Below are 12,500 nucleotides of genomic sequence, written 5' to 3'. Positions count from 1 at the left end.
ACACACACACACACACACAGTCGGCCAGCCTGGGGTCAGGCGGGGTCAGACGGGGTCAGGGGTCAGGGGTCAGGGGTCAGGGCCTACCAGCTGTTTCCGGAGCAGCAGGATGTTGTCCTCCAGCAGTTTCTCGTCGGGGCTCCGCGGGCTCGCTCGCTCTCTGCCCGGCGGCGGCTCGTGCAGCGCGGCCCGGACCAGCAGCTCGTGCCGCTGCCGCAGCAGCTCGAGCTCCGCGAGTCCGGACAGCGCGGCCTCCAGGCGCTCCCGGGTGCGCGCCCGCTCCGCGTCCCCGTCGCCCCCGGCGGGGCCCGGCGCTCGGTCCCGCGGCTCCCCCCTCCCCCCCGCCTCCCTGCAGGACAGCAGCATCTCTCCGCAGCCTCAGCCCGCGTGCGGCATCTGCGCTACTTTGCGGGATGTTGAGAGCGGCGGGTCACGCACGGCAGTGGGAGCGCGTGCGCGGAAGCGGCTGCTCCAATGAAGTAGTTTGACTGAAGCTGCTTAATTAAACAGGTTCTCCCTCAGCCAATGAGAACTCCCGTCTCCCCCGCGGCTCCCAACTCCTCCGCCTTGGATCATCCGGATCCGGAGCAGCAGGTTGTTTGTTTCCCTCCGGACGCACGGGTCGGGTGGGGTAGGGTGGGGTGGGTGGTAGTGGGGTAAATCCGGTGCTCGTGCAGGCTCCAGGTAGCGTCCAGGTAAATCCCACAATCCCCCGGGGCAGCAGCGGAGTGAGGCAGAGTGCAGATCCTCGTGCGGGCTGGGAGCTGCTGCCGCCGCCGTGCAGCCTCCGACCGGACTGACGGGGAGCGGAGAGCCGGGCTGCAGCTCCGCACAGGCCCCGCCCCTCCGGACACAACCCCGCCCACCCCGGACCACAACCCCGCCCCTCCGCCCCGCAAACCCCGCTCTGCTCATCAAGCCCACCGGAATGAACAGCAACACTTCCGGACACAGCTTTCAAAAGAAAAGCCCCCTCTTTTTTTTTTTTTTTTTTTTTAAATACTACAAATGATTCGGAGAGGAGCTTTTCTAAGCACGACACCATAACAACAGGCCTGATACTACTCATAACATGAATTAATATAATGACAACAATATTGATTATAACATCAGAATCAGAAATCCTTTATTGAGGTCAAACTTTGTCAGCTGCAGGTGCACAATTTTTCAAGACAAGAAAGAAATACAAAATATAAAAATATGTGCCTTACAAATTACAAAAACTATGTACATTAAGTTTGTGTGTTCATTAATCCTACAAAATATTACAACAATACATACAGAAACATTAGAAGTTGAGCGTCTGTGAAAAGTCGTGCAGCAGCTGACAGTCACACTGACACACAGCCTGTCAACACCCACCGATTATATCATAATTATAATTATTATTCCTGTAATATCTTTCTGAGACAGAATTCACACAGCGCTTGACAGAAAATTAAAAGAATAAAAAGCTACCTGAGCCGCCACAGAGCATCAGGTTAATATGCAATTATTATTTTAAGAGCAATAGACGTTTTTAAGTGCAACATCCTCTCCTCCCACATCCACTGGATTAACTGGCAACACGACGTCCTGTCCTGCTGCCACCTCGAGGCGAAGCACACAAACACAAACACAAACAAACACAAACACAAACACAAACACAAACACAAACACAAACAAACACAAACACAAACACAAACAAACACAAACACAAACACAAACACAAACAAACACAAACAAACACAAACACAAACAAACACAAACACAAACACAAACACAAACAAACACAAACACAAACACGCGTTCAGACGCTCCTGTCAGTCTCATCCATTCAAACCAGTTATTATATTATAAACTCTTACAAACTGCTGGAGACGATCAGGAGCTGCTGCCCTGCAGGGAAACGCTGCACGACACACAGGGATCTTTTCTATGTGATGTGATTCTGCAGCCATAAGACAGCAGCCAGAGTTTACAGATCATCATCATCATCATCATCATCATCATCATCATCATCATCACACCTGTCTGCAGGAGGTTATCAACTGATTTTCCTGCACATTCTGATTTTGTTTGTTGTTTGTTTGTTTGTTTGTTTGGGGATGTTATGTCACCACATTTAGAGGTTAGTGGATTTGGAGTATCTCATAATAATGATATAATGACAATAATAATAATGATAATTATTATAATTATTAGTATTGTTATTGTGATGATGATTATTCTCATCATCAATATTCTCATTATGATTGAGTTTATGTAAAAAAAAATATTTTTCATAAAGGCTGGAGCTCAGCTGCTTTACAGTAAAACAAAATGAAATGAAATTCTGCTGTTCTCGAGAAAAAACGATGGCTTATATTTTGGAGGATGATTCATCGCACTTCCGGTCTCGTCGTGTTTCTGTGCGGCAGCTTGACGCCCCGCCCCTCCGGCTGAGCCCGCCCACCGCCGGGTCCTAGCGCCGGCCGCTGCTCGGGTCCCGTTTACATGGAAACATCAATCATGTGACTGTGTCTGCAGGCACACACACACACACACACACACACACACACGCACCCACACACACACACACACGCACACACACACACACACACACACACACACACACACGTCTTATCCCTGATAATATTTTCCATCAGTTTATTTTGACATGAGATTCAGTTCAAGGTGAGACTTTCTCATGTTTTATCATGTTTCCTATCATCATGTGTTACTTTTCTGCTGCTGTGTGTGTGTGTGTGTGTGTGCGCGTGTGCGTGCGTGTGTGTGTGTGTGCGTGCGTGTGTGCGTGCGTGGCGGTGAGGTGACTCATCAGTGCTGTGGCTTTAAATCCAAAATAAAAGCCGGTGTGATGCTGCAGCTTTTAATTACTGCCAGTTAATAATTCATGAGTCCCAGCTCCCAGTGCCAGTGTGTGTGTGTGTGTGTGTGTGAGTGTGAGTGTGTGTGTGTGTGTGTCCAAGCAAGCAGTATTATTATTATTATTATTATTATTATTATTATTATTGAATTAGGAATGAATTAAAATATTAAATGTATATTAAATATGATCACTAAATGTAATTTTAATAATTAGATAATTAAATAAGTATTTTTTCTTCTTTTTTTTTTTTGCACATTTTCAGGTAATTTGTTTGTTTGGTAATTTTATTTATGATTATATTTTTTTTAAACAAAATTTCTGGTAATTTGATGCTAATTTTCTCCTCACCTGCCTCTGAAAGAAATCAAGTGAATTTGCTCGAGTTCCTTTAACTCAGGGGTCACCAATCATGTGCCATGGAGGCCGAGAGGCTGCAGGTTTTCATTCCAAACAAGACCTCCACCAGGTGACTTCACTGATCACCTCACCTTGTATCAGAAAGGAGGAGCTGATCAGTGAAGTCACCTGGTGGAGGTCTTGGTTGGAATGAAAACCTGCAGCCTCTCGGCCTCCATGGCACATGATTGGTGACCCCTGCTTTAACTGAATTCATTCAGAAGTAAACCTCTCGTTGAGCCCCGCCCCTCACCGTGTGAGCCCCGCCCCTCTCCGTGTGAGCTCACCTGAGCCAGGTGAGCCTCACCTGCCTGTCACATCACAGCTTTTTCAGCCAATGAACAAGAGGCGAAAAGGAAACTCTGACCAATCACAGTGCCTGTGGGCGTGTCCTGCCCAGAACTGCAGTGTGATTGATAAAAGGCTCGTCAGCGCCTGCGTGTGGCCTGATGGCGGCGCTGCAGGTCACATGACCAACGACATCATCGATTAGCAGAGATCAATACTGACTGATGAAGATTTGGCAGTGGACACAGAGCTGCAGACAGATGTACAAGGTGTGTTAGAGAGCATACACACACACACACACACACACACACACACACACACACACACACACACACAGCTTCATGGGAACCAGATGGCAGCCATGACATCACTGCACAAACACGCCAACATGATGCATCATCATCATCATCACCGTTGTTGTCTTCATCATCCTCAGTCCAGTCTGGGAACCATTATCCCCACACACACACACACACACACACACACACACTCACACACTCACACACACACACACTCAGTTCTATCTGATGTCGTCACTTCAGGGAACAAAAGATGTTTTTTCACTCCCCTGATTGGCCGGTGAAGACACTCTAAGGTCTGCTCATCCAATCAGGACGCTGCGTCTACCACAGAGGTGATCAACCTCTGGACACACACACTCACACTCACACACACACACACACACACACACACACTCGTCTGTGCCCCCCGCCAGCCTCACGGCGACCAGCAGTTTGGAGAATGAGTGTGTGTGTGTGTGTGTGTGTGTGTGTGTGTGAGTGTGTGAATGTTTGTGTGTGTGTGTGTGAGTGTGTGTGTGTGATATGCTATGAAAAAAACCCTCTGAATTTTCAAAATGAAAGTCGTAAATTTACGAGAAAGAAAGTGTGGATATTCTCAGAGATTAAAGAGGTAAATTAATGAGAATAAACTCGTCGATGTAACGAACGTCAGCCCGACGTCACCGAGCCGCTCGTCCAGGAGCTCCTCTGGGACAGTTTGCTGCCTCGCCCTGCAGGGGGCAGCAGACTGTCCACTGGAACTCAACACAACTCATGAGAAGAATCGACCAAAGAGACGCCAAACCTTTCACTGAGGGCGTGTGTGTGTGTGTGTGTGTGTGTGTGCTGTCTACCATCTGTCTGCTGCTTCACTAACCCTGTTTCCTGGTTATTGTCTTATCTGTCCACTCTGAGTGTGTGAGTGTGTGTGTGTGTGTGTGTGTGTGTGTATGTGGTGTGATCATCCCACTGCATTTTTATGTGTGTGTGTGTGTGTGTGCTGACTCAGCTCCTGATTCACAGACACAGAACACATCACACACACACACACACACACACACACACACACACACACACATCATACTGACCTTATATGCTGGAGGACTGATGGATCATGGGAAAAAAAACTTTATTCAAACAGAGTTCAGTTACAAACTTTCAAAGCAGCTTCACTTCAATATCAACTTGTGTACCACAAGTACTACAAATACTATGAGTACACAGTGATAGTAACACGCAGCACCTCCACAGGGTGTGTGTGTGTGTGTGTGTGTGTGTGTGTGTGTGTGTGTGTGTGTCCGACCAGATCATGAGGCTCAGATCATAAAGGAGCATTTCACTCAAACTCAGAGCTCAGCTGAGAGTCGCTGCTGACAGACAGAGTGACATCATCAGAGAGTGACATCATCAGCGTGACATCATCAAAGAGTGACATCATCCTGCGCACGCCGCCACACTGCGGCATCATGGGAAACAGTGTAAGTCAGACTGCAGCTTTAGTGTCTCCTTTAGAAAACGTCGTTGGCAGAGGAGTCGCTGTCTGCTGCTCCTGCTGGACTCCCTGCCTCCTCCATCAGCTCCTGCTCCTCCTGCTGCTCCTGCTCCTCCTGCTCCTCCTCCTGCTCCTCCTCCTCCTGCTCCCCCCGGCTGACAGGCGGCAGGCGGACGTCCACCCTCCTGCAGCTGGCCTGCTGCTCTGCTGGAACACAAAACAAACCCCCCCTCATGGTGAGGTCACTGCCTGGAAGAACACAAACTGAACAGGTCAACTCTTTGATTTGTCTCTCAGCCGCAAAGTTCAACATCCCAAACTCAACCCAAACACCATGACCTGCCCCGTGACCCGCCCAGTGACCCGCCCCGTGACCCGCCCCGTGACCCGGCCCGCCCGGCTCGTGACCCGCCCCCTGACCCGGCCCGCCCGTCCCGTGTGCACGCAGGTGGACAGGTACATCCCAGCCGTCTCAGCTGCAGAGCTCAGTCTGAATGTGCTGCTTCTGTTTGGGTGGTTTCTTATCCAAGTGTCAGTGAACGCAGCGCCGTTGGCCGAATGCAAGTGAAGGCATCATCAGACGAAGGAACAGCCGGCAGAAACTGTGTGTGTGTGTGTGTGTGTGTGTGTGTGTGTGTGTGTGTGTGAAACTCCTCACAGGAGGCGGAGAGGTTCAGGACGTTTCAGAAGCGGCTCCACTCTGGACCCAGAGCCTCCTGCTGGACCCCAGACTCACACACACCAAAACGAGCCTGAGTGTGTGCTCAGTGCAGCTGCAGTGTGTGTGTGTGTGTGTGTGTGTGTGTCTGTGTGTGTGTGTGTGTGTGTGTGTGTGATCTCAGCAGTCGTTCCTTGTTATTATGGGATTTATTCAAACTGTCCCACAGCAGAGCAGCAAACTTTCCACATCTAAAACTACTAACACACACACACACACACACACACACACACACACACACACACAGACTGGGTGTGTGAAAGAGGCCAGTGTATACAGCTGGAGGAGAATTTTGGCAAAACACTGAAACACAGAGCTGTGTGTGTGTGTGTGTGGCTTATGTGAAATACGAGAAACAGGACTGGGAGAACACACACACACACACACACACACACACACACATTCCAGGCAGCAGTCTGCTTTGCCAGGTGGAGGGAGGACAGCATTGATACAGTGTGTGTGTGTGTGTGTGTGTGTGTTAAAGTGAAAGTGTTTAAACATTAAAAGGTGATATAATAACTGATATTAAACAGCTTCTGTTTTTACACAGAAAATATTCTCTGCTCTGTTATTTCTCTCTCTGTCTCCATGGCAACGCAGTAACGCTACATCCCACTGCTCTCTGGTTGTCATGGTTACCATGCTGATGCTACTTAGAGACAAAGATTCAACTAGTAGATATTCAACTCTGGTGTGTGTGTGTGTGTGTGTGTACAGATGCATGGTGACATAAACGAGATCCCTGTTATTTTGTAATAAATCACAGGTGCATCAGCTGTGTTCATATAACATAACATGACATGACATGACATGACATGACATAACATGACATGACAGCATAACATGACATGACATGACATGACATAATATGACATGACATGACGTAACATGACATGACATGACATGACATGACATGACATGACATAACATGACATGACATGACGTAACATGACATGACATGACATAACATGACATGACATGACAACATAACATGACATGACATAATATGACATGACATAACATGACATGACATGACATGACGTAACATGACATGACATGACAGCATAACATGACATGACATGACATGACATAATATGACATGACATGACGTAACATGACATGACATGACATAACATGACATGACATGACAACATAACATGACATGACATAATATGACATGACATGACATAATATGACATGACATGACAACATAACATGACATGACATAATATGACATGACATGACATGATGTAACATGACATGACATGAAATAACAACATAACAACATGACATGACATGACAACATAACATGACATGACATGACAACATAACATGACATGATAACATGACATGACATAATATGACATGACATGACAACATAACATGACATGACATAATATGACATGACATGACATGATGTAACATGACATGACATGAAATAACAACATAACAACATGACATGACATGACAACATAACATGACATGACATGACAACATAACATGACATGACATAATATGACATGACATGACATGATGTAACATGACATGACATGAAATAACAACATAACAACATGACATGACATGACAACATAACATGACATGACATGACAACATAACATGACATGATAACATAACATGACATGATAACATGACATGACATGACAACATAACATGACATGATAACATGACATGACAACATGACATGACAACATAACATAACATGACATGACAACATAACATGACATGACATAATATGACATGACATGACGTAACATGACATGACATGACATAATATGACATGACATAATATGACATGACATGACATGATGTAACTTGACATGACATGAAATATGACATGACATGACATAATATGACATAACATGACGTAACATGACATGACATGACATGATAACATAACATGACATGACATAACATGACATAACATGACATAACATGACGTAACATGACATAACATGACGTAACATGACATGACATGACATAATATGACGTAACATGACGTAGTATGACTTGACATGACATGACATGACATGACAAAACATAACATGACATAACATGACATAACATGACATGACAAAACATAACATGACATGACAACATAATAACAGAACAGAATGGAATCAGATGATGTGGCTGTTCTGTGCAGATGAGATGAAAAGCAGCTGATCAGCTACAGGTCACATTCTAATAACCTGATGACTGATCAATTAACTGATCAGTATGAGGGGTGGGGTGGGGGGGGGGGGGGGGGGGTGTTCGCACACACTACACACTGATACTATCACTGGTACTACCACTGTCACTGATACTACTGACACTTCAAGTACCACTACTGCAAAGTCCTGCTCTACAACGAGTCTGCCCTGAACACTTTGATCAGGATTATCAATTTTTATTGATCATCTGGAACAGAGCAGTCACACACACACACACACACACACACACACACACACACACACACACACACACACACACACACAGCAGTGAAACAATGAAGTAAAACAGCCAGTGAGTAAATCTGACCAGTCGACTGGTATAAACATTACCATATATGGACAACTGGAGAGCAGAGAGACAGACAGGCAGAGAGACAGACGGGCAGGTCTGTTTGTGTGTGTGTGAATGTGTGAGTGTGTGTGTGTGTGTGTGTGTGTGTGAGTGTGAGTGTGTGTGTGTGTGTGTGTGTGTGTGGGGCCAGTTAAACCAACAACAGAGAGAGGGAGAGAGAGGAGGGTAGAGTCACGCTGCCACCTGCTGGTCAGCAGGAGACACAACTTCAGCTCAGTTTGCAGCAGTACTGCAGTGTACTACAGTGTACTTTAGCAGTACTGCAGTGTACTACAGCAGTACTACAGTGTACTGCAGTGTACTTCAGTGTACTTTAGCAGTACTACAGTGTACCGCAGTGTACTTCAGCAGTACTACAGTGTACTGCAGTAGTACAGCAGTGAAACAGGTGTAGCTAAGCTCACAGTTTGGCTGCGTCTCAGCTGTTTGATTAAGGTCCCACTCACATTCAATCCATTTGCTCTGTATCGTGTTAAAGCCAAACCCCCCCTACACCGCCCCCCACCCCCCACCCCCACCCCCACCCCCGCTGACCTGCACTCACATCACCTAAAGCCTAAACGCACCCAAACTGCCCCCGGCAGGGTTGCCAGGTCTGTGAGGCAAAAGCAGCCAAACAGCAACTCAAAACCAGCCCAAACCCGCCCAGCCTGGTATAAAAAGGGCCCAAAAACCAGCCCAATATCAGAACTCAAAATATGCCCATAAAAATCCATATATGTTGCTTTTAAAGTCCAACAGAATTGCTATAATTGCAAAATGCACTATAATATCTATGAAATAACACCATAAACATTAAAGGCAATTTCCCGAAACAGTTCTTTCACCTATTTAATTTACAGTATATCAGAACTACAATATGGGATACCTTACTTCAGCTGACAGGCACTGGGCACGAGTGGTGCTGATGATGTGATTGGTCATGTGCTGAGTGGCCTCACACAGCATTGGCATATTATTTGTCTGTGGAGCAGGTGACATATGTGGATAGTTTATATGCTGATCTGGAGTCAGTTTGACAGGATTTGGGTATAAACATTGGTCATTCAAAATATGAATCTTTATTCATGTCTGCCCAAGCCCAACCCGCGGACAAAATTTGTTACCTGTGGCAACACTTAAAAGTAGCCCAATTTGGTGGAAAAAACGCGGACTTGGCAACCCTGGCCCCCGGTGTGCACGTCATCACGTTGAAACAGACACAGGCATGGCCCGACATTATAAATCGATGTAGTTCAGACACATTCATCATGTCTTCCTTTAACTAAAAGACGTTTTTTGTTCCTTTAATCAGACAGGGGATATTTATTTACCTTTATAGTTTCAGAGGTAACTTCCTCCTTCTTCAGAAACGTCCAACTGACAGCCGGAGCAGCACCTGGCAGATCCGGCAGACCAGACCTGACCAGGTGCCGGTCCGGTGCCGGTCCGGTGCTGGTCCGGTGCCAGGTCTGCCGCGCACACAGACTGCTGTTTCATTATAAACCGACTTTTGTTTCTACGCGGTTGCAGCAGCACAACAGACAACAACACAGACAACAGGGCTGAGTATTGATGCACAACGCGGCCATTTGCCCGTAATCGTGCTGCACATTAAACAGTTTTGCAGAGGCAGGAGGAAAGTTGCATGATTTACGTCCACACGCTGTGTGTGTGACTGTGCATGTGCTCGTGTATGAACGCCTGTGCCGTGCTGGAGCACACCCCCTCCAGCCGAGCCACGGCGGGGAGGTGAACTGTGTTCAAGCACAGAACAGAGCCTCACTCTGGGCAAAGAATCCGGATTTTAGGGGCAAACGAGCCGGGCGAGGAACAAACCTGGTGATGTGAGCAGGTCCTAACTTTGTTCTGGTTCAAAACAAAGACTGCTCTACACACAAACACACACACAAACACACACACACACACACACACACACACACACACACAGGTGTTTATACCTTGACAGATCTGTCCAGGAGAGGTTTGGTCCTGCTGGGCTGCCGTACATGTTGCTGTCTTTGCAGCGGAGCTTCTGGGATTTGTAGTCCTGTCTCCTGTCACCTCCCCCACACTCACCTCCCCCTCCTCCTCCTCCACCTCCTCCTCCTCCCTCCAGGAGCCCTGAGACACAGCAGGTCAGAGGTCAGAGGTCAGAGGTCATGGAGCTGGCCACAGCAGATTCTGCTCTGAGATTCTGGTTTGAGTCAAAGTCTGAAATTGTTTCCGTCGTTCCTGAACACTGACAAGGACTGAAAAAACATCCAAGCCCCACTGGTCTGTTGAAAAAATGTCTTTATTTTTAATATTTTTCAACAGAATGGTGTGCTTTGGATGTTTTTTAAGTCTGTTGGCCATATCCTACACACAAAGTTTATTTAAAAAGGAGACAAACTGTATCTCGTTTGCCCGATTCAGAATCAGAAATACTTTATTGATCACAACTGAAGTTCCTAACAGAATAATAAAGCTCTTTGAATTGAATTGACTTGAACTGAATTGGGGGAACTGGGCCAGCTGCAACTGCTCAGATTCTGAAGGAAGAATTAAATTATAAGAATTAGAAAGAAAGACAAAATATAAAAATATGTGCCTTACAAATAAAAAAAAGTATGTGCATTATGTATACATTGTTGTGTGTTTTCTCGTGGCGTGAAAAGGCCTTCAGACTCAGAAAGTGACAAACTGAGAAGAGAATAAGAGCGGGTCACTCCTCAGTGTCCCACCTCAGAGACTCAGGTCTCAACTGTTAGACTCACCTGGAGCTTTCACTGCCACCTGCTGGCCAACCTCTGCACTGTGTGTGTGTGTGTGTGTGTGTGTGTGTGTGTGTGTGTGTGTACCTGGGTGTGTGTGTGTGTGACTCCTTGGTCCATCCTGGTCAGAAGGGTCAGTAGGGGGTTGTGACCTTTGACCTGACCCTCACTGGGAGGGTCAAAGTCCTGAGGAAAAACATAGAATAAAGTATATATACTATTATGACTACTACTACTACTACTACTACTACTACTACTATTATAACAGAAAACTATATTAAAAGACCTGCTGCCAAGCAGAGTGAGGGCAGCAAACAGAATGCTATGCTAAAATTATAATGTATGACAATGATATATATTAGAATAAAGCAGAATGTATTGGAATAAACTGTAATGGCTGGGCTTTTATTTGCTTCAGTAAATGAAAGTAAATGAAAGTAACTGGCCTGTAACTGCTCCTTTATTTCCTGTTGCACAAAATTCTGCTCAGAAAAAAACTACAAGAAATCATCAGAACATACAGTACAGGCCAAAAGTTTGGACACACCTTCTCATTCAATGCGTTTTCTTTATTTTCATGACTATTTACATTGTAGATTCTCACTGAAGGCATCAAAACTATGAATGAACACGTGGAGTTATGTACTTAACAAAAAAAGGTGAAATAACTGAAAACATGTTTTATATTCTAGTTTCTTCAAAATAGCCACCCTTTGCTCTGATTACTGCTTTGCACACTCTTGGCATTCTCTCCATGAGCTTCAAGAGGTAGTCACCTGAAATGGTTTGCACTTCACAGGTGTGCCTTATCAGGGTTAATTAGTGGAATTTCTTGCTTTATCAATGGGGTTGGGACCATCAGTGGTGTTGTGCAGAAGTCAGGTTACTACACAGCCGACAGCCCTATTGGACAACTGTTAAAATTCATATTATGGCAAGAACCAATCAGCTAACTAAAGAAAAACGAGTGGCCATCATTACTTTAAGAAATGAAGGTCAGTCAGTCCGGAAAATTGCAAAAACTTTAAATGTGTCCCCAAGTGGAGTCGCAAAAACCATCAAGCGCTACAACGAAACTGGCACACATGAGGGCCGACCCAGGAAAGGAAGACCAAGAGTCACCTCTGCTTCTGAGGACAAGTTCATCTGAGTC

At 45.9% G+C, this 12,500-nt stretch overlaps 2 protein-coding genes across 3 annotated transcripts in view; both read right to left on the bottom strand.

Annotated features, from left to right (window-relative positions):
• dact1 (dishevelled-binding antagonist of beta-catenin 1) overlaps positions 1-773 on the bottom strand; it is a 16,318-nt gene extending 15,545 nt beyond the window's left edge. For both annotated transcript variants that reach the window (XR_003927758.1, XM_030044232.1), the window contains exon 1: positions 88-773. Coding sequence is in view for 1 of the 2 variants with exons in the window: in XM_030044232.1 (XP_029900092.1) it covers positions 88-366 (279 nt within the window). In the remaining variant the exon portion in view is untranslated. The remainder of the gene's footprint in view (positions 1-87) is intronic.
• Positions 774-4,934: 4,161 nt separating this feature from the next.
• kiaa0586 (KIAA0586 ortholog) overlaps positions 4,935-12,500 on the bottom strand; it is a 39,674-nt gene continuing 32,108 nt past the window's right edge. The window contains exons 27-29 of the mRNA XM_030044808.1: positions 11,435-11,533; positions 10,553-10,715; positions 4,935-5,515 (exon numbers count right to left, since the gene is read on the bottom strand). Of these exons, the coding sequence (XP_029900668.1) occupies positions 5,325-5,515; positions 10,553-10,715; positions 11,435-11,533 (453 nt within the window). The 3' untranslated portion in view covers positions 4,935-5,324. The remainder of the gene's footprint in view (positions 5,516-10,552; positions 10,716-11,434; positions 11,534-12,500) is intronic.

Source organism: Myripristis murdjan, chromosome 22 (genome assembly GCF_902150065.1).
Source record: "Myripristis murdjan chromosome 22, fMyrMur1.1, whole genome shotgun sequence".
In the NCBI taxonomy this organism is placed as follows: domain Eukaryota; kingdom Metazoa; phylum Chordata; class Actinopteri; order Holocentriformes; family Holocentridae; genus Myripristis; species Myripristis murdjan.
This window is presented reverse-complemented; position numbering and strand designations above follow the sequence as displayed.